At 37.7% G+C, this 27,571-nt stretch overlaps 1 protein-coding gene across 5 annotated transcripts in view; it reads left to right on the top strand.

Moving 5' to 3' along the window:
- Window positions 1-26,406, top strand: part of zbtb40 (zinc finger and BTB domain containing 40) — a 38,067-nt gene extending 11,661 nt beyond the window's left edge. For 4 of the 5 annotated variants that reach the window (XM_015336807.2, XM_015336806.2, XM_015336808.2 and 1 more), the window contains exons 8-18: window positions 2,144-2,336; window positions 4,316-4,452; window positions 5,846-6,017; window positions 11,333-11,695; window positions 12,080-12,286; window positions 14,810-14,974; window positions 15,467-15,681; window positions 16,635-16,797; window positions 20,809-20,895; window positions 21,475-21,695; window positions 22,600-24,027. In XM_015336807.2, the coding sequence (XP_015192293.2) occupies window positions 2,144-2,336; window positions 4,316-4,452; window positions 5,846-6,017; window positions 11,333-11,695; window positions 12,080-12,286; window positions 14,810-14,974; window positions 15,467-15,681; window positions 16,635-16,797; window positions 20,809-20,895; window positions 21,475-21,695; window positions 22,600-22,794 (2,118 nt within the window). In that variant the 3' untranslated portion in view covers window positions 22,795-24,027. Of the gene's footprint in view, window positions 1-2,143; window positions 2,337-4,315; window positions 4,453-5,845; window positions 6,018-11,332; window positions 11,696-12,079; window positions 12,287-14,809; window positions 14,975-15,466; window positions 15,682-16,634; window positions 16,798-20,808; window positions 20,896-21,474; window positions 21,696-22,599; window positions 24,028-24,315 lie in introns of those variants that run through there. The other variant, XR_001477021.2, reaches the window with a different exon arrangement.
- Window positions 26,407-27,571: the final 1,165 nt, after the last annotated feature.

Here is a 27,571-nt window from a genome sequence, read left to right as displayed (position 1 = left end):
TCCTCATGTCTTGTAGAGATTATATTAAATGCTTTCTTATTTTATAGATAGACTGTTACTATGTTTGACTCACTGATGTTTCAAAAGATGCCCTTAGTTTTGAATTCAGTCAGTCCCTTGATTTTTAACTGAAGTTGATTTTTATGAACATCCTCACAGTCAAATTCAAAATTCTGCTTCTGACATTGAAGCCAGTGATTTGTTTCGTGCTAAGATGGCATTTGTAATTTTTTTACATGCATTTGTTCTTCAGACTGGCCTTCTATGTGATCCAAAAATGAAACTGGGTGCCTGTAAACATATTTAACTTTCTACCTTTCATGCTGTCCCGAAGGTTGCCCTGCTTGAAGCGCCCCACCCTAGGAGACGAGATCACAGCCTGTTTTTGTTATTTACTGCTTGTTATTTGAGTTATGTGCTCTGTAGCAAGCTTGCTATTCTAGAGTACTGCTTTACTTTAATGATACTCCATGTTGTTTTCTTGGTTTGCTTTTACTTTAACAAACACTTTATTTTTGTGTCACTGTAACTCATAACTGCAAAATAGAAGCACCATGTAGTTGTACTTCTGTGGCGGTTTTATTATTAAGTCACCTTGGAAGATGTTTAACAAATGGATTTTAAATCTACAGTATATACAGTGATATGCATGTCTTAGTTATTTTTCACTTTTTTCTCTATGTGATTTTCCTTCTTTACTCAGAAACACAATTCTGTGGTGGTTTTGTGCTAAAATTTTATCTGTTTTGTGTTAATCTGAAAGTTTATACACATAGATCTTGATTTTGTTGTGCAGAATGTAGACATTTAGCTTTATTTAAGATGAACAAATGCTCCTGATGAATTGGGGCATCTGACAAATCAATTTGATTTGATCAGTAAATGTGATGGATTAGCTAGAACATCACTTAATATTGACTGCTCTTGTCTTAACATGTATTTAATATTAATAGTAATAAATATTTTTAAATGATTAATATCAATTTTTTTGGTGTCACCTAAACTGAGCTGTGTTCATAATAAATTCATAAGAAATGCCTAGAGGAGATGTGGATTAAATTGTTCAAGTTCATAATATACTGCAAGGGTTTTATTTAAAGGGATATTTGAAGAGACAAAGTTTATCTAGGTTGTGGTTTTCAGAGTATTTGAGCGAAGTTAGTGCAGGTATTGGCTTTGCTGCAGCTGTTGCTGGTTAAGAGTTCTCTTTTAAAAGGCTCCAGGAAACTCTAAACAGTCTCTTTAGTTCTTCTAGCTACAGTAGAACTTCTAGATCAGGATAAAACATAGTCTCTTGGCTATGCAGGTCAAATAGGATGGTTTAAGAACAGTTGTTTAGGGTTTACATGTGAGAGGAGATGCACGGTAGCTCTTCCCATGCTTATACTGTATGTACCCACAAAATAGAGAACACACTGTGAGAATCAGATTTACTCCATGGGTTGTAGAAGGGAGGAACAGGAGGAGAAAGGTACTCCAGTGGCTAGGAGGTATGGTGTTTGCCTGAAGTGAGATAAAAGGTGGAGCTCTCAGGTGGGAGTCGTGTCTGCAATTGCTACTTTGGGATGTAGGAATCATGTCAGTCTACCGACTGAGACAGTACTGTAATATCAAGATTGACGGCTTCTATGTCGGTGTGCAGGGGGTGGTTATTAAGAAGTGTCCCTGGCCAAACAAGATTAATCAATTAGGGTTAGTGGATAGGTCCAGTGGTTTTGGCTGCAGAGCAATTGTTAAGGAACATGGTATTAGTTTATAAGTGAAAACACTGTTACATACATCCACTCCCTGGGTTGTGTAAAGGTTAGGTTCCTTAAGGCTGTACGTAACCCAAGTGTCTGTTATAACTCCTTATTGTGTCTGTCACTTGCAGAGCAGTGAAATCAGATAACAATGGTGTTAGTAATTTTACATTGGAACCACAACTAAAATGTTGCTCAGCACAAAGCTGTGATCTTAACACCAATATCAATATTAACGTCATTAAGATTTATTTAGCTTTATAATATCACAGGAGGCACGATGGTGCGGTGATTAGGATTGAATTCTTGCTTTGCAGTGGCTCCAGCTCTGGTTTCTGCTGTAAAAAATGTTTATTCAAAATGTTGTAAATCTGTGGTGTGGTATGCTTGTGTTCCTCCAGTGGATGAAGCAGGTGCTAGAGGAGGAAGCTAGCCCTCGCTGTTTGGACAAGCTGTTGTCTCTGGCTGTGGAGAAGGGCTCAGTGCAGGTGCTGGCAGTGTGGAAACTTCTGGTCAGGACAGAAATCCCAGCTCTTAGGCTCCTAATCCAAGACATCAGGAAGGACCCTGAAGCTGACCGATTAATCCATTCTGGTAAGGTGTTCAAACATTTTATTGTGTTGATGGTAATATGCTTTTTCTTTTTCTCAAACTTCCTCAAATTTGACTTTAAAATAAAATATTTTTAGCTCATCTTCATAGTTCACCATCTGAACCATTGATATTAAAGAGGCAATAAAACCCACAGAAAATTCCCATTTATAAAACAGGATTCATGTTTCCATTTATAAGTTTTTGAGTTACAGTCAATAAACACAATTTATATGAAACTGCATAAAGAATTCCTTTAGTATCGTATGCATTATGGAATTATTGAGTTGCAGTCATTGGCCTGTCATAAATGTCATAAATGACCACTACCTGTTAAGAGGAATTAATTAATTAAGAGGAATTAATTAAATTAACTTCAGTTGTTGAAGGATATTTAGTAAATGAACTTTTTAGTAATGTTGCTTGAAATGAACGTGCTATTGGCTTTTCCAAATTAGATCCCACCCCTAAAGGGTAATTTTTGCCTGGAATGGATGTATCCTTAAGAATCTTCACTTGTCTTGGAGAGTATACACAGTACAAGCCTGGTTAGGGTTGAATTCAAGGGCGTCCCTTGGGCATCAAGTCTGAACCTTTAGATTTATTTTGTATTGCTCAGTACACACATTAGAAAAACATATCAAAAACAAAAACAGAAAAATATTATTTTATAATTTTTCAAGATGTAGCACTCCTAGGATGATAATTTCTGCTTCCAGAACTTCTCCTATATATGTTCAGTCTTGAATTAAAAAATTGACACTGATTGATCAAATATAAAAAAATCTTTCTTCACCTTCCAAAAATTGAAACAAAATAAAAAAAAATCGTAAGAATAAAAATTCTGTTATCATTACTATTGTAGGCACTTAGGCAGTTCTAGAAAACCTATTTGTGGTGTTTAGGCTGTAATGTTTTTTGCACACTTCCGGTGTGTACTGTTTATGACAAACTGACGAATCTGTGTGATCTTCATTTGATTGATGGGCAAAAATAAAGAACAAAGCCCTAAAAAATTACAAACGCTCAGGATGCCTATAAACCTACCCCAATCTCTTAATAGGCAAAATTCACTAATTGATAGCCATTTCTACATATTAGACCAGCTTTTCCATAGGCTGTCAGTTTGAAAATAGCTTTTGTAACCTTAAGTTTATCATCAGCCATTTTCAAACACATCTTGTTCATTTTGGTGAGGAAATTGGGTTTGACATATCGCTGTTGCAGTTGTATTTTGTGGGAGGATTGATCAATTATCAATGAAATTCAGAGGATCTCTGACCTGCATCACCAGATAAATGGTTTTATTAAAAAGATTGCATTACATTTGGCTTTGAATACACCATTGTAAAGATGAGGTTGGCCAAAGTCCAAATACAAAGTTTAAATACAAAGTTTGTGGTGCTGTATTTTGATTTTGCTGGTAACAAATATGAAATTCACACTTTGTGCTGCATGTGAATGTAGCATTGTGGTCAGCACTCTCTCATTAATTTGTTATTAAAAAATAGTTTCACTGCTCTGAAAACAAACTTAATGGTTGTTTTAGAGAATTTAGAGAATATTGAAGATCATTTGCTTGTGTGATACTTTGTGAAACAGTTAAAAATATGTTTTATTGCAATATACAAATCAACAGAATATGCACATTTCCAAGGGTACTTTGTATCTGTCTACAGAAGACTGCTGAAGTTAATTAATTTCCAGACCAGCCATTTGACTGTAGGGCTGTGACCTCTGAAGGGATGGCTTTTTTTAGACCTATGGCAAAAACGTATTTAGGACTTTTAGACTTATGGTAAAAAAAAAAACATTGCCATAATGGTGTCCTCTGACCATGAAGTGTTATTGACTGTGAAAAACAAGCAGCTGTTGTCTCTGTAAGTCTTTGCTCTTTAAATAATGGAGCCATTATGTGAAATTGGCAAAACAAATACTGAAAATTGCACTCACATCTTCCTGTGTTTCTCTTTTGATTTCAGTTTTAGATCTAGAGAGTCAGTTGTTGGAAATTCTCTCAAGACACAAGGATTTGATCACAGAAACCATCAGCAGCCTCGGCGCTTTACTAGACAGTGTAACTGGAGAGCCAGAATGCCCATCTGGAGATGCAATTGAGGTATGCTATAGCCTTTTATTTTCATTTCAATAATGACTTTGTCCGAAGACATACAAGTAGTTTAATTGGCTTCTGGGAAAATTGGCCCTGATGTGAGTGTGTGTGTCACTGTGTGCCCTGCAATGGACTGCCATCCTGTCCAGGGTGTATCCTCTTTTGCACCCACTGCTTGCTGCTCGAGCTCCCCCACAGCCCGGCATTGGATAAAGCAGTTAGAAAATGGATGGATTGGTATGCTTTAGTCTCATAGATACCCAGTCGGTCAGTTACTACTGTGGGAGCCGAAGACCTAACTTAATTGGTTTTGCCCCACCTCTTGATGAATTTTAGTTGCAGTCTGCTAGCTCATGACATAACCTTAGATCAAAACACTGCATTCCAGGCAGAGGGATTTACTAATGATCCTTAGGGTCCTCTGTTGTAAACTGGATTTCTAGCAAAAAGGAATTCTACAACCGAACTCACCAATGAGTCTATAAATATATTGTATATTCATTAAATCTGATACCCTTTGCCTTTACCCTTTACAAATATTCACAAAGATTTAAGATCTGTGGCCGTAGATTTGTTCTAGGTGTTTGGATTGCTCCATGTGTCATGGCTACAATGGAAATTCCGGTGGTGCACACAGCCATAATATCTTCATCCCCAGGCAACTACCCCTTCAGCCTGTTAATTCACCAGTTACCATAGTAACGAGATTGGGACGAAGATTAATCAGTCTATTAATTACCTTGTCCACCAGTGGATATCTAAGTGAGGGTACCCCGTGAATACATTACCACTCATTTGAATTCCACTCAAATCTTGCTGATGTCTCTTGAGTTTTTCTCCCTGGGTTTTCACTTCTCGCTTTGTCCTTCAGATCTCGATTCTTAGATTATCCCTTAGTCCTGATTACTTCTCTGTACTTGAACCTGCTTGCTTGGTTTTGGGCTGTCTTCCCATGTACCGAACTTGCCTTGCTTTTGAGACGACTTTTGGAATCTCCGTGTGTTTTGTCTTTTTGTAATTCACCAGGTCTGCTTCTTGCCTGTTTATTTTACTCCCAGAATTTGTTCACTTTGATTTTGTCTGCATGCTCAGCTCCTTGCCTGCTGTTGGATTCCCCTTCCTGTCTCAAGGCCATGAGATGGGGCAGATTGGTGTCCATGCGCCAGTGGATTTTCAATTGCAGGCGTGACATCGTGAATCTGAAACATGGCTGTGTGCAATCTAGCAAGACAGGACAAACTGCCTCTTGTCCTTTTTGGTTTTCCAATATTGAGATTAGTGTCCTGGCTTTTGATGGCCGTCCAGAAACAAAATGATATCTTAAGATGTTCCAGCCTTGAACATAAAACTTCGACCAAGAGATGGTGAAAAAGTGAACTATTATTTTTTTGTCTCCTAGTTCATAAAAAACTGCTCAACACAGGTCAATCTCAATGAATCAGTGAAGACTCTCCTGGACAAGATTCTTCATGAGAAATCGATGGCTGCACAACCTTTCTGTAAGCTAGTCAGCCTTAATAAGGGATTCTTTCCATCTCTTCGGCCTCTCACAGACGAGCTGGAGCAGGCAGGTAAGATAAAAAACAATAAGAATATAAATGTTGCAAATGAGAGGAGTTCCTTAGGCCAGTATACTATAGATTGTTTGGTAATTGATCCAAGGATCTCCCCTAGCCATTTCTTGAAAGAAGCCAGCGGGCAAGCTTCAGAAATATGGCTGAATTGCTTGTTCCAGACTTAAACAACCCTTATTAAAAAAAAATGCTTCCTATTTTTGGATTTAAATGCATTTTGCCATAATTTCCACTTGATTATTCTGTTTTATGTTCATTTGTTTGTTTTTGCCTTAGACTCTGAAGACTTTGAATATTTGAACCAGATCCCCCTATGGTCTTTTCTGTTTATCAGTAAAATCTAAAATCATTCAGTTTTGTATCCAGTTAGACTAAAATTAATAATGGTGAGGAAGCACATTATCACCCTAAGTACCAATTCATTTGTGTACATGAGTACATTTGTATTTGATCTCTCCTTCACCACAGTTGTAAAGCAACATTTATGAAGGAACTACATTGTACAAATTAACTATAGAGCGAGTAAGGATTTCATATCTCATGACCTGTAAAAAACTCAGCTTGCATGCTGAATGAGGCATAATCTCCAGACTGCTTGATGTCTCTTGCAGCTCCTAGCAAAATTTTAACTACAGTTTGTTCTTTTAAGATTTGGAAAATTGTGTTTCTGTGAATTACATCAGAAAGAAGGCTACCTCAAAGATGTTCCTACATGAGTGTAAGGCTGCATCTTGAGAGTCTGATAAACTTATTTTTAACATCTTGTCTGGATTTATAAAAATAAAGAATGTAGGCACATTGCTTCTATGGTTGCAGTAAACTATGGTAATGTATAATGCCAGATTTTTTTTAAACCACAAACCCACACTGCTTCATAGCTTATTAATTACTCATAATATTTATTACATAGTATTTATATTTATACATTATACAGTAAATATATTATCTGCTTTTCCGCTGTTCTTCTTCAATGCATTGCATAAGGGAGTGGATTTTTAGGCTTTGTTTAGTTTTCAAAGTAATTTGTTAAATGTCAAAGTGGAATGACTCCTTTTAGTTTTAGAAGCAATTGTACCACTTGAATAAAGATTAATACCTGAAGCTTGGACTGGAGGTCATTAAAACTCCTTTTTGAGCCTTAAATTTATTAAGGTTTTACCTTTTTTCATTAAAAAAAAACACTAATAGTAAAATAATAAAAGTACTACAATTGCCAGGTGGAATATGTGCCTCCAGGAGGACATAACTAAAATCTGGTTTATTAAGCATTAAAGACAAAGAAACTTGCAAAATTCATCAGAATGTCTTCCAAGGTCTTATGACCTTGAAGTTCTGTTTAGGGCAGGGGAACCAACTAATTTCCTGGAGGGTTTAGTGTTCTGTGGCTAATGTTACAACCTGAAAAGTCAATTAAGGTGTGAAACATTTTCTTAAATATGATTTTTTACAGTGTTTTATAGTTTGTTACTCAGAAATACAGTACATTACACTTCACTACTTTTACAGTTTACTGTGAAACACCCTGGAGCTTGTTAGAAGTATTACAAATTACACAGTTAATGATTAGACCAGCTATGAAACTGAGAGCTTGAGAAGAAGACAGAAGACATTTGGCCCTCCAGGAGCTTTGCTTGAGACCCTTGAGTTAAGGTAAAATTGAGTTCATGTGTAACCTCAAGCACTCAACCATGAAGTTAGTTAAAAGATCCTATAGCCCCAAAGGAATAAAAAAACTTTTTGAAAGAATCCTTTTTTTTTATTTTTGCTACAGGGATCAAACCGGAAATAAAAGGCAAAGTTTGAGAACTTAATTTTTTTTTTGTTCCTGGGCAGGTTGATGAGCTTAAAAAACTTGTGACTTTTTCTGATCATGTCAAGGATAGAATAAAAATCTAAAAATAAGTTCTGCTTGTTTAGTTCTAGAAAAGTCTAATAGCAGGAGAGTTCTCAGACATGATCAAAGTATCCACAAACCAACAACATGTCAAGCAAGCTTGGGGCTATGGTATAGAAGGGCATACAGTAAACCTTTCCTGCGGAGTTGTAAAATATTTTTGTAACAATTATTGACAAATGGCTGTGTAGGGACTGTTTGAATCACAGCAGTTCAGTGATACAAACTAATTCTGTAGAAATACAACAGTATTCAAACTTGACATTTTTGTGTTCTGTATATATCTCTTTGTGGGTAGTTGCATAATTGATTTAAGAAGATCACAAATTGTTTTATGGAAGGTTCTGCTTGCTTTCATTGCAGTACACTGCTGGACTGTGATAAAAATATTGTACTTGTAATTAGCTAGGTATCTGCTTAGATGAAATTCTGATCACTTTTATCTAAATGAGCATTTAGAGCCCTACATTAAATGAGGAAAAGATTTGAATTATTTATTTTCCTGTACTATAATACGAAGGTTTAGGAAAGAGTGAATAGGTATGATTTTAAGGCATATTCTAACAGATTTTAGCTTCTCCTAAGACGTGACTTTGATGCATTATCTGAAATAGTACATGCAGTATCTGAAACTGTAAAAATAATCATATTTAAGCCCAAAATTCAAACCAATGGAGATTTTTAACCAATAAAGTTTTGTCAGGGTAGGGCCCAATAACTACAGTTTGTTGTACATAAGTTGAAACTGTAAATACATTCCTGAATAGAAGAAGATACAGAAGAACATTGCATTTGGCACTCAAAACTCTACTAAAACTCTAGTACAAAACTCTGCTTTAGCCTAAAATTAAACATCACAGCTGAGGTTGTTAGTGATGACTACTTCTCATATTGAAGTAGTAACTTTAGATATTCTCAGTACTGACTGGAAAATCATTGTTATAAAAAAATTAATCTGTAATAAATAGAACTGTCTGAATTATTGACAGTGAAGGACTACGAGGATCTTTGTATATTTTATGCTCTGAACATGCAAGCTAGCATTTGTTACAGGAGTATCAATTTACAACAAGTGTCTGAGAGTTCTCACTGTCCAGGGGTGTTGAGAATCAAAGAGAAACCACATTCTAGAATAGATGGCATCTCTTAAAGATTCAGTTTGCTCTTCTACCGTGGATTGAGTTGCAGTTTTGCTATTGATATTGGATGATTAGTTGTTACTGTATTTATGAACAGTTTTTATGATAAATCGGTTAAAATTACATGTTTTTGTAAATTAAATATTGTTTTAATTTATAATTGCCTTTATCAGAATTATTTTTTGTCCACTGTGTCATTTTTCATTTGACATGCTTCATGTGCTGCGGGGACATACATGAGGTATAGTGCCCATTACAGGAGTGGCGGGTAACTTAATTTTGGTGGATCACTAGATTTAAAGAACAGTGGACTAAAGCATTAAAGTGAAGGAAATTATATCAAATAATTAAGAGTAGGTCTACAAGTATCTTCAAGTTTCTGAATGCTACAGTCGCAAAACCTTTAATACTTTAGCTGTATCTGTCTAAATCCACTTTCTTTCTCGAACTTCAATTAGAAATTTGATATATAGCTTTTTCTTTACATTAATTTAATGTGAACCATTAGTCTGGTTTATTTCTGCCTCTTTTAAGCCTTCTGTTTGTGACTTGACAGCCATTTCTCTTTTGGCTTTCCTCATTGTGTTTAAATCTCCCCTGCCTATGTGTGAGCACTTGTCTTTCAGTCTGTACCCTGCAAGCTTTCTTCTGATAAGGCGAACACACAAGCAGCAAAAAGAACATAATTAAGAGGTGTATTTTGTTTGTAATCATATTTTTTAATCCTGTCAGTCCTCCTTTGAGGTAAATGGCGATAGAGGACTTGAACTAGTTTCTCGGTGGGACAAGTCTGTGACACTAATCAGGTTGCCCGTCTCATAAATTATTCTTGTAGACCTTTGGTATATAAAATGGCATTCCCAAAAGAAAACAGGTCTGCTTTCAAGCCTAAAAAAAAAAAAAAAACTATTGTATGAATTCTTCTGACTCTCAGGAGGCCAAGAGCTTAGACTGTTTTCAGCTCTGGTGAAAGTAGATAACCAAGTGTTTGAATAAAAGCCGAAAGTTTGTTGGATAAGTTTAATAAATCAATATTCAGTATAGTTTAAGAATATCCAATAACTGAAATGTATCCAAATAGTATTCAGAGGGGCTGTTATTTATTTCCCTGTGATATGTGTAGTGTTTGAAAATATAATTGCTTTAGAATATTCAGAAGCAGCTGAGCAATATTCTTGAGACCAAGTCAGGTCTTTTCTCATTAGCCCACAGACACCTCTAGACTAGACTATGGGTTGTAAATGAGGATGCATGTAAGCAGAGAGATTGGAGGGGACCCATCTTTTTTAATTCTTCTCTGATGAGTTCAGATTGGTAAGCTGAATTAGAAATGGGCAAACCCAGTTGAGCAGAAAAAACAGAAAAGTGACATTGTTACTTTTAAAAATTCTATTTCTCAGAAAAGAAAGTGCCGTGACAGTTTAGATTGATGATTGTACACATTGTCTGATAGGTAAAGGGCTCTCTTATAGTTATAGTGTGAACCTTTTAGTCCAGAGATCATAACACTTTTACTCTCGTGTCATTAGTTGAAGTTGACTGGATGTTGTTGACTCTCTGGCCGAGAGTCACTAGGCTTGGATGGGATTGCATTTGCAAGAGTTGCCTAACTATCTGTACTCCTGTGATCCTCCCAGTTGTTTGACAGACATATGTGGACTTGCACTGTTATCAGTGATGTTCACTGAAGTCCTCTATGTTGATAAACTGCTTTTTATGTTCTGGGCTTGCAGTCCAAAACATGAAATGAAATGGATGAGTGATCAAATCAGGATTGAAAAAGAAAAAAAATGTATTAAAGAAAAACAATAAGAAAAAAATGTTTATTTTTTGTGCTTCTGGGCACCTCCCTGCATCTTCAATGAAGAACATAAAAACTATTAATGAGTAGAGGCTTTTTATCCCACCTAGGTTGTTTGGTTGAACTTTTCTCACCTAACAATGTTGTGAAACCATCCCTTTGTATCACTTTTGAGTGTCCATTATAGGAATAACATTTTTATAACAAAGTGAATGATGCTTTATTGATGCTATGCACAATTTTAACAGATCTTCCCTTGATTTAATAATTTTGTATGTATGCCTTTTTATATTTTCTCGCCATACAGTCCAGATCATTTACATAAATTATGTCAGATTAGACATTTGCACCTTTTTCCTAAGTGGCTTATTTAAGCTACTGTATGTTACTGCTATGTGTGTGTAAACTGTGCACCTGTGCACACGGGCCAGGAGCTGAATTCTGACCCAGCGCCTTGCGCTGCCGATTCTTGTCCCAGAAAGAGTGGCGGATCGGAAGAGCAAGCTTGAAGAGCCGCAGACAGGGGAGGGTGAGAAAGATCCGGGCGATGGGGTAGAAAAAAAGGGAGGAAAGAAGGGAGGAGCGAAGCAGAGCTTCCCCTGCGAGTGGTGTGGGAAGACCTTTGAATTCAAGTGCCGGATGGAGGTGCACCGCAAGAGGTGCCGGCTCTCCGAGCAGACACAGCTGAAGTGCCCACAATGCCCCGAGAAGATGTCCACCCCCAAAGCCCTGCAGCAGCATCTTGCCAAGTCCCATGGCAGCCCGCCTCGCAAGAGGAAGAAGAGACGCCATGAGCCGGTGACCTGTGATATCTGCGGGAAGAGCTTTGCCCACCAGTCAGGTGAGAAAAAGGAGCTGATCCTGAGTGGCACACCGGTTGATCCCTGTAAGGTAAACGTGAACCTGGGCTCAGCTGTCTGATGACAGCCAGGTTTGGGTGGGTTCGAGTCTGAAATCCCAGCGCTCCTGTTTGTGCTTTGGCAAGGGCACAATGAAAATAAACAGATGGGTGAATACTCCACTCTTCTGTAAATATTGTGCATGTTCATCTCTCATGGTATTACACGAGATATGGTGGAAATCCAAGCTGTTTAAGTGGATGTGATTTCAAATGTATTATGTATACAATGTGATTCAGTTTTTTTGTGTATGTAGCAGACAGTTTACATGTTGTTTCGCCCTATTCTGTGGGCTTTAAAAGACAGTTCTTTCTCTTTTCTTTCAGGCATGCTTTACCACAAGCGTACAGATCACTTTGATGAGAAACCCTATTCATGTGAAGAGTGTGGAGCTAAGTTTGCAGCCAACTCCACACTGAAGAACCACATGAGGCTCCACACAGGAGAGAAGCCCTTCTTCTGCAAGCACTGCGATATGACCTTCACCCAGGCTGCAGCACTGGCCTACCACTACAAAAAGAAGCACTCTGAAGGTACGGTGTGTAGGGGAGGACTAGCTTGAAAGTCAAGCATGAAGTTTAATTTCAGTTTAATTCAAACCTAAACAGATTTCGCCCTATATCTAACCTATCCTCGCAAAAAGTTTGGAATGTGCTGTTACAATTCAGTTAAACAACCATCTCATTGCGAGTAATCTCTCAAAACCCACCAGTCTGGTTTCAGACAACTACACAGCACAGAAAGCTTTGACCTGGTTAAAGTCACTATCTTCTTATGGCTTCTGATTTTGTTTCTGTTTCTATTATTCTCCTTGACATCAGTGCTGTTTTTGACACTGTTAACTATGACTTTCTCTCAACTGTGTTTGGAGTTTCTAATACTGCTCTTAAATTGTTCAAGTCTTACTTCACTGATCACTGTCACTTTGTCTCTCTTGGTGGGTTCAGTTCTGAAATCAGTCTGATATTCCTCAGGACTTGATACTGGGACCTCAGCATTTACATGTTTCCTTTTGATCAGCTTTTAAGATCCCATGGTCTAAATTATCACTTCTACACTGAAAACACTTAAATCTACCTCCTACTAAACCTGACACTGAAGTGGCTGTCTTTGCTCTCTGATTGCATATCTGACATAAAAACATGGACGACTTAAAAAATGTGACAACTATGAAAACTATCCTTCATTTAAACTGCAACAAGACTGAAGTCCCACTTTTTGGCACCTTCCATCAACTACGTAAAGCCAATTCAGTAATTGTTCATCTATGGATGGCACTGTACTTGAGTTTCCATCTAGATTGAAGAACTTGGGGGGTGATATTTGATCCAGGCTTGACATTCAACAGATATGTGCAACATATTATAAAAACATAATTCTTCCACCTCAAAAATATTGCCAGACTACATTCTATGTTGTTGCTAACTGTTGCTGAAAAGCTAGTCAACACTTTTGTTTTCTCTCATATTGATTACTGTAATGGTTTATTCGCCTGTATGTCTAAATCCACTTTGAACGAACTACAATATGTCCAGATTTTTGAAAGTGATCACATTACTCCTATCCTGGAGTCCTTCCACTGGCTTCCTATTATGTTTCATGTCAACTTCAAAATCCTTGTGCTGGCCTGTCTGAGCTACTATTGTCCTACTCCCCACCTCACAACCTAATTCTGGTGTCCTGTCTGTCTCCCAAGCCTGTCTACTCTGTATGGGTGAAAAGGTCTTCTCTTGCTGTGCCTCAGAGCTCTGGAATTCTATCCCCAAGGATATCAGAGAGTCACTTTCCTGAGCTCTTTCTACTCAAGCAACTCAAAACTTTCTTCTTTAGAAAGGCTTTTACTTAACTGTTTCTTTATCTACCCCTTTGCTTTCCTTCTGTATTCAAACCCTCATTGTAACTGTGTGACTCTGCTATCTACTCTCACTGTGTATTTCCTTTATTTCTTATTCTTTTTTCTCTCTGCAAAGTGCTTTGAGAAGTGCTTTTAAATGTGCTATATAAAATAATTCAGGTGGGTAGCTGCGTCAGCATGCGTAGGCTGCAAAGGAACAAGTAATAGGTTTATTCCATACTGAAAAAAAGAAGAACGTTTCGGCCGTGGAGCCTTCTTCAGGTGTGCACACCTGAAGAAGGCTCCACGGCCGAAACGTTGTGTTCTCTTTCTTCTTTTTTTCAGCATGGAATAAACCTATTACTTGTTCCTATATAAAATAATGTTTATTATTATTACCATTAAATTATTGAAATAAAGACAATGTATTCTATATGGGATTAATTTTTCACTTGTTAATCCACTGGATATTTTTATTTGTGAATGTGTGAGAAAATAATTTTGCCGAACTGACATCTTGAGAAGTTAAAAAATGGCACTAAATTACACCTGAAATCTTGAGAAAGAACAATGTACACACTTTTCCAAAAACAGACCAAGCTGCTTCTGTTGTCATAGGGTGTCCTTCCTAAATATTCACATTGAAGACACTTTCAGACATAGTTTGTCTGTCTGAAAAACTTTGCTGTCGCCATTTTATGCAGATACTCTCTCTAATGCATAAGAATATATGCAACATTATGCAATATATGCTATATCGTGGAAATAGCTTTCATTTAGGAGGATTTTGCTGGTCTACAGAGATCTGCATGGAGTACCGACATACAGAAGACATGATGGATGGATTAATACCCTTATTCATCTATTTCTTTTTTTAATTGTATAATATTAGCATGTCAAACTGTGCCTATTTTGATTTATTTTCCATTTGTCTTACTACTTTCCATACTTCTTTTAGATTCAGTTTTGTGGCTTCCATGCTTTAGTCTGTTATACATTTTGGTAAGAATTAATAACGAACGGCCATAAACAGAACTTTATAAATTTATTTAAATGTATTTAACTAGTTGTAAAAAGAGAGAATCTTTCATATCCATAGATGTTAAATTTACACATATACTTGTATTAGAATTGTGGACCTCTAACAGAAAATGTTGCCCATAATAAGTAAGTGAGCAGGTTAGATCCATGATTCCCATGTAAAGTGGTGCTTTTCTCCTAGGGAAGATGTATGCCTGCCAGTACTGCGAGGCTGTGTTTGCCCAGTCCATTGAGCTGACCCGCCACGTCCGCACTCACACAGGAGACAAACCGTATGTGTGCAGGGAGTGTGGTAAAGGCTTCAGCCAAGCCAATGGGCTGTCAATGCACCTGCACACCTTCCACAGTGAGTACAGCCAACAGTCTTTGCAGTATTAAAACGTCCGGGAAAATTGCATTTTATATATGAAATACACTGGAGACATTTCCTTATATAACTAAACGTCCAAATCGGTGTTTGTAGAGTATTTTGTCACTCCACCTTGCTCAGGTGAACCCCTCAGGATTTGTAGATATAAAATGTCAGTTGTCAGAAAATTAAATAACACTTGTGTACACCATTTTCTAGAGACCAGCTCTGAAAGCCATTTTCCCGATTTCCATTTCAAAGGGAACCCAAAGGTCCTCGTAATTACTCAGTTTACCATGTTACAGCCAAACACATTAATATTACGTTTAATGAATTGAACAGTGAATGTTTGGAAAGGATACATAAGAGACTAACAATGACATTTTTTACAATTCGTATAATAAAAACATAATATTATGACATTTAGTCCAGCTTTTGCCAAAAATACGTGTTCACCCTTAAAGATGTATGGATCTTGTGTGCTGTCAGATATTGATGACCCCTACGACTGCCAGAAGTGCCGGATGAGTTTCTCATGTCTGGAGGAGCACCGGAAGCACATCCAGGAATCGCACCCCAAGGAATTCCACCCCTGTGTGGTGTGTGGGAAGATCTTCAATGCTGCCGCGCTGCTCGAGAAACACATGGTCATCCACGTGGGGGGGAAGCCTTACAGCTGTGAGATCTGCAACAAGGCCTACCAGGTACACTCCCAGCCTCTGCTGGGGACCATGTTAAAAAAGATAAAACAAGTCTTGACTTCCACAGCCATGCTAGGTTTCCACCTGTTTTTTCTCTCTGACAAAGCAAAACAAGCAATATGAATAGAGATAGTACAGCTTTGAGAATGGGTTTTTAGCTTATTTATAACATTAGCAGTTCTTTTTTTCTATTCTCAAAGCAAATCTGCAGCCTACAGTGTCTAATCAGTCAGGCACTGATTTGATTACTAATGAATCTTCCATCAGGTGTAGAGCACATTACAGGATTCCTAATGTGTTTTGTCTCCACCAATCCCTTTAAATTACACACTTTGCCTTTTTGTTGTTGACTTCCTGACAACTTTCTCAACTGATTTTTGCCACTCTCATGTTGCAAATGTCCAGCTGCATTCACCAGGAGGAAATGATCTTCAAACGACGGGAAGCCATTCGGTGCATGTCATTCGTATAAAGCCTTAACTTATTGAATCAGAGATTGTTTCTAGCTGTTTTTTTTAAGGAGCCAGAGGTTGGGAATTAGCCCAGTTTCTTACAATTAAGAATTAATTTGTAAGCATGATAGTCCCCTTGGTTGACCCTACCTACATACACAGCTTTTGGAGATATGTATGCTCTGTGTTTGCATTGTTTGAAAGCCTTTCTTTTGCATTTCTGTGATGGAAACATGTACTCCAAATAACAAGTACACATTTACTTGTTGATGCATATCTTAGAAGTTAAAAGACTTTCAGGATTTTAAAAAATACTATCAGAAACTGCATAACCGACTACACAAAGTTGTGCCCTTGTTTGTATTTCATTTGATTCTTTAATTCGCAGAAAAAATGAGCAGGAAGATTGTGTGGGTTTTTAGTCAATCTAGTCCAGAATGCTCCTTAACTCTAAAACAAATCTCCAGGTAACCAGTATAATTGAATATATTCCTTGCTTTTCAGCAAGTCTCTGGGCTGTGGTATCATAACCGTACCAATCACCCTGAGGTGTTTGCTGGACAGAGTCATCGCTCTGTGAAGATTTCACAATTCCAGTGCTCATCATGCGATAAGACATTCCCCAGCAGTGAGACTCTCAGCAAACATGAAAAAGCCATGCATCCAGGTAAGGGTCAAAGAACTCAGAACCTGAAGAAGCAATCAACAGCGGTTGTGTACAGTAGTGTACAATAAATTTAAACCATTTGGAAGAAACATGCAAACAAGTTTTAACACATGCATTATATTGTAATATTAGTGTCACAGTCTCATCCTTAGTCCCACTCACAATTTTCTGCATTATTTATCCAACCTAGGACTTTGATGAGGTGGAGATGGTCCTCCCAGGTGTTATGTAGATGACTACATAATACAAATATGCAACACAGTAATCATCACATCCCTCACCTGTCCATGAGGTGTTGAAGTTTGGCAGGAGCTCCATGAAGTCCAAAAGGCATAACAAAACACACTGATTTTTTTTATGCCCTGGCTATTGACAATGAAAACATACTGTACAAAGTCCTTACTTGCCATATGGGCTGCATTGTATTTTTCTTCTCCTTTGGCCATCCTCAAGACTCCAACCCCCTCAGAGGTACTTAAAACGTTCCAGTCATCCTTAGTCTTTTTAAGTGCTATGGGTATAGTCTGCTGATGTCTTGATGGACCCTCTCGCTGTTCATTGAGGTACTGCAGGGCCAATTTTGCAGCTGTTAGCCCATCCTCCGGTTTATGTTCCTTGGACCCAGATCCTGACGTCATAAGGAAGGATTCAAAGCATCTTATTCAGCGCACTAAACCCTTATTTGGCTTCTCCTCTGATACATCTGATTCAACTGTTTCCCAGGGCCCCTTCTCTGGCTTCGTTGATCGGGCTTTCTGAGAGCACAGTCCGGGCCTCCCTCTCTGGGAAAGTTGTCTTCTGTGGATTGCCTTCCCACTCCTGACACCAAAAATATCACAGCCTCGTCCTTCAATAGTTCAGAAGCACAAATGGGATGCAGCAATAATGATGACACAGCTACAATTACAAAGAAGAGGATCTGTGTTCCCAAAGTCCACACCCAAAAACACCTGATAAAATACAAAGTAATCAAAAGGAAAAAAAAACACAAATCTATAGTTACAAAAATATATACATTAATTGATTAAAAAAATAGATTGCTGTAGTTAGCTCCTTCTCTACACTACTACAAGCTTCCTCCTATCTCCTTTCTCCCTTCCTGAGGAGCTGCTTTCTAGGTAAAACTTCTCCCCCTAGAAGATTCCACTGCAAAGCAAAAAGGAATTATACAAAATAATAATCAGAATTCTGATATGCAACTTCCTCCAATATATACACAATTTAAAATTCAGCAAGTCATTAACAAAAATAAAATGCTATTAATCCCTTTATGTACATACATATTTTTAAAAAAATATAGCCCCCACATAACCGTATCTCATTACATATAGAACCATGCATGCACAGCCCTGGAACAGGCACTGCTAAGCCAGCACCTGTTACCGTGGTTGAGTCCTACAGGTTTTGGGTGAGAAAACAGAAGAAGGCATGTATTAAAAATCTGTGAATTAAACATGGATTTGTCCACGTACATTTAGTTTATTTCATTTATCAAACAAAGGAAACAGGTGTTTGGTTTAAGTTAATATTTAGTTTTGACCTTATATGAACGACCTTACTTTACTCTGTGTGCACTCGCAAAGCAAGCAAAGCTATCTAGATTCCAGACTAGTTAAAGTTTGTTTATGTTTGAAGCCTTTTTTATCGCCTTTTATACTTGGTGAATTGTTGGTGTATGTGTATGTGTGGATACCTTACGAGTGCCAGGTGATCTGGAAACACAGTCTCCAGTCACAATGAGACAATGACAAATGTGTTGCATTTCAAAGCTTCAGTACATTCAAGTAATCTTAGTTATATTTATCTGAAGCACATATTCACATATATTTTACAAAAATATATACATGTTTCTGAAATACATTTGAGAATATACTGGGCATCAGAAGAAACATTTATCGTTTTATGTATTACACTTAGACTTGCTTTCAGTGGATCCAAGATGAATTTAGGTTTTCTGCAGTCCACCCTAATAAAAGGTAGGGGGTGAAGGCCTGAGACTTCATCTGCTGCTCTTTCTGCAGACTCATTCTGGTGTGACATTTCAGTATGACAATGACAATGTATATCCTCATTTGACTTGTGTAACAACAACTTTTTTTGCAAGATGAGAATATGAGTGATATGTTGTAGATGCCGCCCTTTAACAGACTTAAATCCTATTGAACTTATGTCCCTTGAGTTAGTGGGATGAACTGGGATGACATGTTGCATCTAGAATTTAGAGACAAGTGAAGTCTTGCTTTTCCAGACTCGGGCAGAGTAGTGGGACGGAATCCCATAATTAGACTTCTTGTGATGCTCATTCTATTTATAATGTTTATAACAATACAATAGTTTTTAAAACATATGTAATAAAATTGATCTCACTACATATTCAAGAGCATATTAATGTGTGCTTCCAGTCTGTTTGTAACATTGCTATTGCTAACATTGCCTTTAACTCCTTCATACAGTGTTAAGCCTCCCCTATCCCAAGCATGCTTGGTGCTTTGCAATAGTATTTAAAAAGTTTACTATCCAACACAGACCAACAGAGTTCTCACAAGGCCATAAAAGCTATAAGCTGCATTTCCCACCACATCTTCTCTCTTGGATATAATCTAATTCCTTTGGCCTATCAACACATTACCCCTCTGACCTGTAAGTGCAGCTAGGTGCATAAGCAATAACCCATTCCTGTCAATGAGAAGCCTGTGACTATGAAAGGATCTTGTTTGTTATAAGCAGAATCTTAAAATCAATCCTAAATTTAAGTGGAATCCATGCAGCGATACAGTGGCTTGGGTAATGTGGTGTGAATAATGAGTGGCAATTGTGACTGCACTCTTTTCTGGCAGTTGAAGCCAACTGAATGAGAGATAAGAAGCACATACTGTATATAGCGACTACAATAGGAAATTCCCAATTAATTCTTTTATACAGCAGTTTTGGCTTTCTCTTTCATTTAACACTTTAATTTATTACACTTTAATTTAAGTATTTTATTTTAGAAAAGAGGGAAGGATTGAAGTTCAAAAAGAGCAATTTAGTCCAACTCCTTGAGCTGTCTGAAGGTGCCCAATTTTAGTAGAATTACTTCCACATCGGAAAATTTAAAGAAAGCAGATTTGGTTTGCTATATAAATATGTCCGATTCTTCATTATGTTGTATCCATCAAGGAGGAACTGGATACTTTGATAAATACTCAAAACTTCAGCTTGTATACCCCAAACTGCATGATCAGACTAAGAATAGATTCTCAGAGGTTTTGACTTCTAATAATAATTTATTGGCCAAATAGCCTTTGTTCTGAGCTTATTGTACACATGCTCTTCTGTGCTTGAGGGCTAAAATTAAAATTACTATGGTCAGTCATCAATCTAGATGACTGTAATAATAACTTCCACAGAGCCAATGAATAGTAAATCTTCTGGTGTGCCATCTTAATCTTTGAATTGAACCCATAGGTTTGCTTTTAACAAATCAGTTCCATTCGGACCTTTAGAATCACAGTCAGATTTCCTCAGAGCCTTGTTTTAGGCTGGGTTTTCTCAGTCCTGGTCCTTGAGACTCCAGTGTCTGCCTGGTTGTGTCCTGGGTTCCTGATTATTTAATTGAACCCTGTGTTTAACGAGTAATTTGGAAATTTGACGTTTCTTATTGTTTTCAGAGTTTAACTGTGCCAATTAAATACTTGAGGGTATCTTACAACTTTTAGGAGAACAAAACAATTTAAAAATTTTAAAACAAAGACCAATTAAGGGTTCAATTACGTATCATGAGTCTGGAATGAAAACCAGCAGACACGATAGGAATTGTGAAGCCCCACAGTGAAGATTTAGATGGTATTTTCTGGTGTCTCTGCATGTCCTGAAATACTATTAGCTCTTCTTTGAATGTCACCCTTTGTAAGATTAATATCCTGATTCAGTCCTACTGAGATCACCTCATGGTGACAGTGGTTAGGGTTCACTTTAAGTCAGGACAGTTTTGTTCTCAAGGTAATTTTCTTTATGTTTTTCTGCCTACAGATGTAAAGCTTTTCAAGTGTCAAGACTGTGAAGATGTTTTCCCCGATACAGAGTTACTGAAGACGCACACTAAGGAAAAACATGAAGGTGAAACTGTTGTGTTACCATGATTAAACTGAGGTGTTGCTCTGGGTCTGCACACCCCCTTGACTTGCTGAAAAAATGTGGAATCCTAGATTACTGGGTAGCAGAGGGATTAAAATTCCCCAATAAATGTGACACGATACAGCAGATGATTTAAATTATTGGATGTAGTGAGCTTCTAGCAGCAGGCCGGCACACTGTTTTTTTAATATCTAAATGCTGAGGTTTTGTTTTACATTGGAAGGAAAGCACGATCATCTTACGGTGTTAAAAAAGTAATATTTTTCAGCAAAAACTTTTAGGAAGGTAGTTAATGCCCTTGGGTAAAATATAGCATTTTTATGTATTAATCTTTATAAAAGACAAAGCATAGTATTCTGTTGGCAAACATTGCCTACATTTTTAGGGTATCTTAATTACATCATAAAGTTAAATGAATAAATGTATGTATGAATTGATTTAAAGACCTCCAAAAAGCTGCTTGGTACTGGTGACTCAATCCAACATATTCCTTAAATAATTTAGATTTTGAACTACCTAGGTAGATATGAAAGTAACTGAAACCAGGAACTGTCTTTTCAGGAGCCCAGCTGTTTAACTGTCTGTACTGTCCATCATCATTCCAAACCACGGCAGAACTGCAGCAGCACCTCTGCGTGCAGCACTTTAACCAGCAGGGGGAGGCCTTTGGATGTGGACACTGTGACTTGATCTTCCCATCGCAGCAAGAACTACAGGAGCATTTCCTCTCCCAGCATCCCGCTGAGCTTCAGTCCAGCTCTGAGGCTTCTTCAGCGCAAATGGTAAGAGTGACTCCCCTCCTTTTTCTCTTCACATTGCATGTATTCATCACCCAAAATATTAGGAATGCTCTGATGGATGTACAAGGAAAAGCAATGCCTTATAGTTGGTTTAAGAAGAGTCCATCACCTTCCCTGGTCAGAGAAATCCCCACACCTCTCTCCTGTATTTAAAATGCTTTGATAAATTATATTCCCACTGAAACCAGCTGGAGAAATATAATGCACAGATCAGACCTACGCAACATTATTCCTACTACAACCTCAACTAAAGGCAACCATGCTTGAAGAATGAAGAAGGACTGGAATGCAAATGTTTAAATGCCTTGTGGAATACATGCCACACAGTGTTCTTGATGCTCCACAGAGGTGCAACATGGGGTCATAAATATTCAGAATAGGAAAATAAAACATAATAAATGCTATTGTTATCAGTACACATTTATTCTTCTTTTAATGCCTCATTTTATCGTGCTTATAGAGTGTCCATACTGTATGTAAATCATATTACTGTTATCTTTTTTTAAATTAATTTGTTATTCCTTCTGGCAACACTCCTTGTACCAGTGCCTGGAATACGAAGGCAGTGTATGCGCACAGCCTCTGGAAGGCGCTGCCAAGTCAAGCTCTTCATTATGCTCCTCAAACTGACTACACACTGCAGAGCTTATCTAGTGCTGAAAGCTCTCAAGTGCCTGGCCAGTCTCAGGGTCCTCTCTTTAGTGTGCAGTATAGGCAGCATCCTGGCTGTCTTTGAAAACACAAACACCAGTCATACATGAATACCTATTATATCTGTGGTGCTGCACCACTTCTGTTTCAGCACTGATCTGATCCTGAATTTGCCTGTGTCTTGTTTGCCGTTCCCATGTGAAGCTTCGTTTTCCTTCCTGTTTGAAATGTGAAGGTGATCAGAGCCGCAGAGCAGCCAGGGGCGGCGGAGCAGATGATCACACTGGAGCAGTCCCAGGTCGGGAGCCCTCAGGTCTATGTGGCATTGGCGGACTCCCAGAATTCCACCTCTGGCTCCGAGATTGTAGCTGTAAACGTGGAGGACCTTCTGGATGGCACCGTCACTTTCATTTGCGAGGACACGCAATGAGGCTGTCGTGGTTCAGGTTCTTCTGAACTGTGCCTGACTGAGCAGGGACTGCTGCACTGGGACACTTGCTGTGATGTTACAGTCAGGTACAGTCCGGAGCCCCTCCTTAGACTTGTGGTCTTCATGGTATAAAAATACAGTTTTCAGGCTCATGGATGTACTTTCTTCAGTAGTGGTGCGACAGTGGTGTCTCACCTGTTTCCCTGCCCGTCTTTTCCAATGTTAACCAAAGTTATTCGAACTCAGCGTTTCGTGTCCGAATTACAGTGTTTAAAATGTCTGTGCCTGTGTCTGAGTTTATAAAACAGACTAAATGTAAGCCATTGCCCTAGTTTTGTTTTCCACCCAGTGAGACTGTAACTGGATATTTGTTACACTGCAGAGACCAAGAGTAGACATCTTGGTTGGATTAATTTGAGTCTCTAGCAGCTTTGGTTCAGTTGGTAATTTTCAACACCTAAAGCACTTTGGAGCTTTCAGTGTGAGAAAAGGGCAAATGAACATGTCTGTGGGTTTTCCCTATGAGACACACCTCTCGCTGCTGCTAAAGCCAAGCAAAAAAAAAAGTCATTTCTAAATATTCTAAATAAAAACAAATGTGCGCACAAGCAGTAAATGCACCATCTTTCACCATGTATCACATTTTTTTTTAAAGCCTACGTGTTGAGGCATTTATTTCCTATAGTGTATTTAGTCTGACAGCCATACATGTCATTGATTAAATGATTAAAGGAGGACCATAAGTCAGGATAACTGGAGTTGTCTACCACTGCTTGAAATGGTAATATATTAGTACATGAGGAGCTAGGTTTTCTAATAGTGCTGTGAACTGCCAAAGGACCAGTCTAAAAGTATAAAGTTCTCCTTATTAAGGAAAGAAATAACTTAAGCAAAATATGTAAAAGTGTGATTTTTTTATGTCTTATTGTCTTTCGCTTATTCTTTTGTGCTTATGAATATTTCTACATTCTCTGACAGGTATTAAGAAATACTGTTGTAAAACATTCATAACATTATTTATTTAATTTTCTCCTATAATTTAGGAACACAAAAAGACTAGAAATCAAATAGCCTGATAAGTCTTTTCAACCTCGAGAGCAGAATATTTATTTTGTGCTGCATATAATCATGTAAATGCTGAAGATTTGTAGGTGTAAGTTGACATGATGTTAATTCGCAAAAGTGTAAAATTTGTTTAAAATTTATAAAAACAGCAAATGTGGACAATTTTAATGGTTATTAACTTATTGACCTCATATATACAGCATGTATTCCATTCTTTTCTGTTGTAGCTGTAGCTATTATCATGTTTCAGTCCAAGTTTTAGTTTGTGCAGTAGACATGGAAAACTACAGGTTTTCTTTTTACTTAAGCTGCTTTACCGTATTTTTTTGTTTTTTTTTCAGACCGAAATTCTTAATTGGCGAAACTATAATGGCTCTTACTTTTTTGTTTCTTTGGTTCACATGTCATTGGTATTCCATATATCCTTCCATTTTCTAACCCCTTTATCCAATACAGTGCCGCGGGGGAGACGGAGCCTATCCTGGCAAGCAGTGAGCATAAGGTAGTATACTCTGTACCACCATGTCTCCCATCATAGATATTTTGCCATATAAATAATTTACCCACAGACACCTTCTGAAAAGTCTAAGAATTCATCTGAAGAATGTTGTCTGCTACTCACAAGTTGCAGTTCCTTCTCTTTCCGAGTTCATAGGAAATGTGGAGGATTTGCAGGAATAGGAAGATGAAACTTTGCTGTTGATTCACACCTTTATTAGAAAGGTAATACATACAATGACCATTTAATTTTTGGTATACTGCATATTACATATAACTTTGCTGTCATTTCACAGTTTTATTACAGAGGTAATAGATACCTATAAACCAGGCTTCAGTGCACCTTTAGATCTGGAAGTATGAATTTCAAGCATAGTTAAAAAGCAATAGATAATAGATCATATATAGATAATGAAAAGGAAATAGGTGATCTATGAAAATGAATATTTCACTTAGGTATTCATCAAGAACATATCAGCAACATGCCCAGAAATCAATAACAAGTCTAAAAGATGCAGATGTGCTACAGGAAGGAGAAGCCTTTAAAGTAAATTCCAGGTCCTGATGGTATTCTACCATTTCTATTTAAAACAACAAATATTCTGAGGATTTATGTGGTTAAATTTGAATAAGGGAAAAGAAAAAATATGTTATAAAAATGACACTGCTGGCAGTTCACAGTTATTTGCAGGGATATCTTATAATGGAAAAGAAATCAGTAAAACTGCACAATGTTTTGGGCTTTATTACCAAAGGAGATTTTAAACTTGCAAGTTAGTTGGGTGAGAACCTGAGAACACGATAAATCACCATTCTAGCTTAATTTGGTCCCAGTTCATAATCGATCCCAGGATCTTGTCCAGTTGTTCTTCGAAGGAAGCTGGAGTATAAATTCCAATAATGTGGGTGAATAACTAATCCAAGAATCCCACAACCTTTCACAAAACCTTTATTGTTTTTTTAAACGACATCATTCACAGTTGTTGGTTTGTGTTTTACTGTTGATCTGAAGTCAATGCCTGTGAAGCTTTTGAATACAGTGCTCAAGACTAGGGGTGCAGTTCTTTTACCTTGGCAGTGTAGGCCCATCATCCCTAGTGTGCCTGGGTTGCTCATCTTTTAACTGATTCACAAGCAGCATAACAGCATTTTTGTAACATAGTAACCAAATCTGTATTCAAAAGCTTTACAAAAACATAACACCATTCTTTGATTTAAATGCTGATCTTAGATAATTCTGTTTGCTTTTATATTGCTTTTAAACATAGTCTGGGGAAGAGAGTGATGTATCCAGCATCATTTTTGCAGTGATTTCTACTGATGTCTTTGTGCTCTACAGAATGTCACTTTTCCTCCATTATTGCTTTCCTAAATTATACATGCTATTTTGCACACAAAACTATGCATAGATTGACCTCTTTTCTTTTAGTATATTGTTGAAAAGGGGGAGAAGGAGAAGAATGTTCCACACAAAGACCCATTGTCCTTGTTGGGTTCCTGACATTCCAGCCACGGAGGTGGTGAGATTGCCCAGCAAAATAAAAATGAGCCACACTGTAAGACTGGGTTTGATAACCAATTCCTCATGCCAATACTCTCGAGTGGAAGTTTAGCCAGAATTATACAGTGGTTACATGTGCTTTGCTGAGATAACATCCACTTCAGCTACCTGAGAACTGCACCTATCCTAGCACAAAACATGCCCATTGCTAGTCCTGATTGGATTATATGGGATGAGGATGACAGCATAGCGATGCACTCTGAGTGATAAAGAAAACGCTCACACTGAGTGCTGAAAAAAGCACAGCTTCCTGCTTTGCTGTTTTGCAATTCTGCACACCAGGTGATTTCTAGGCCTTTGTGGAAAAGACATTGATAAAGCTGACCTAAAAGTTGTCTGTCTTTGCCTATCAGCTCTCATATTGACTGCCTCAAAATACTGCATAAGAAGAAAATGCATGTAAAAAGAAACTGACTTTATCCTACCTTCATAAATAAGTAAATTGAGTTTTGGAAATGTATTTTTGACCATTTCACACTTATGTTGAAAACTTTGGTTTAATTAAAATATAAAAAAATCAATGAGACCAGGTGTTCTTCCAATTCTCATAATTTTCTCTCACTTATCCTTTCATGTTATTTATACTTTGGATACCATGATGATTTAATTACTGCTCCCTAACCCTATTTAACTCACATACCCAGTTTAGCCTCCAGAAAAGTTTTAGTTTTGCAATGTTCTTTTCCTTTTAGCTGACCAAGATCTACTGGCAAATTTTAACTTCAGGAATAAATGTAAGCAATTCAGAAATTGCAGTGTTTAAAAAGTTTAACAATGTATCCAAAACTCAAAGACTGTAGGTGCCTCAGCGCTGGGGAATGTGGACTGCGGGTGCTGCAGTATTGGTGGGGATGAGGACTGCATGTGCAGTCCTCACACACCACAGCCGAGCGGCTCACATGTTAAAACAAAGCCTTACCGTGCTTGTCACTGGCGTGAGGTGTGATGTGCCTTTTTCTGGCAACACTGAAGCATTTGAGCTTCCAGTGTATCCCAGGTGTCACTGTGATGCACCTGGCCCACTGAGAGGCCCCAGTCTACAGGATGCCCAACCACTTGTGCATAACCACCAGGGGAACTGGTTTGAACTGGTGATATAGTGATTGTTGGGCTCCACCTGCAATCCCAACATCTTTTCTAATTGAGCCTCTTATCAATTTTTAAGTTACCTCTGATCTAAATCTTAATTTCTGGACTATTTATAAACTTGATTACACTTCAAAGCACACAATTGTTAGGTAACTCTTGGTTTTACACCTGATGCTGCACAGAGGACACAAGATGAGCCATAAATACTCATTTCCTTTGATGTAGCAGTAAATAGAGATTAGTCTTGATTTGCTTCTCTAGTTTCTTTGTTCTTTTTTCATTTTTATAGTGCAATGCAGGGAGCTCCAGAGAAGCTTTCCATATTTAGCATAATCAGTATGACACCATCTGTTCCCAAGGCACACAGCAATAATCAGTCAAAGTTTCTTCAAGCAGTGTAGAAGAATATTTTGCAGTAAACAGATGTACCTGCTCTGATTAAGAAATGTGCAGACAGCTTGATCATTGTTGTTTGAACCCTTTTAAGGACAACAGCAACCTTTCTTGCTTCAATATGATCTTGACAGATCTTGTAAGAGGTAGGTTGTGCTGTTTATGCTTTGA

The sequence above is a fragment of the Lepisosteus oculatus genome, chromosome 25 (assembly GCF_040954835.1).
Source record: "Lepisosteus oculatus isolate fLepOcu1 chromosome 25, fLepOcu1.hap2, whole genome shotgun sequence".
Lineage (NCBI taxonomy): Eukaryota > Metazoa > Chordata > Actinopteri > Semionotiformes > Lepisosteidae > Lepisosteus > Lepisosteus oculatus.
Note: the sequence above shows the minus strand (reverse complement) of the source record. Positions and strands in the feature narration are given on the sequence as shown.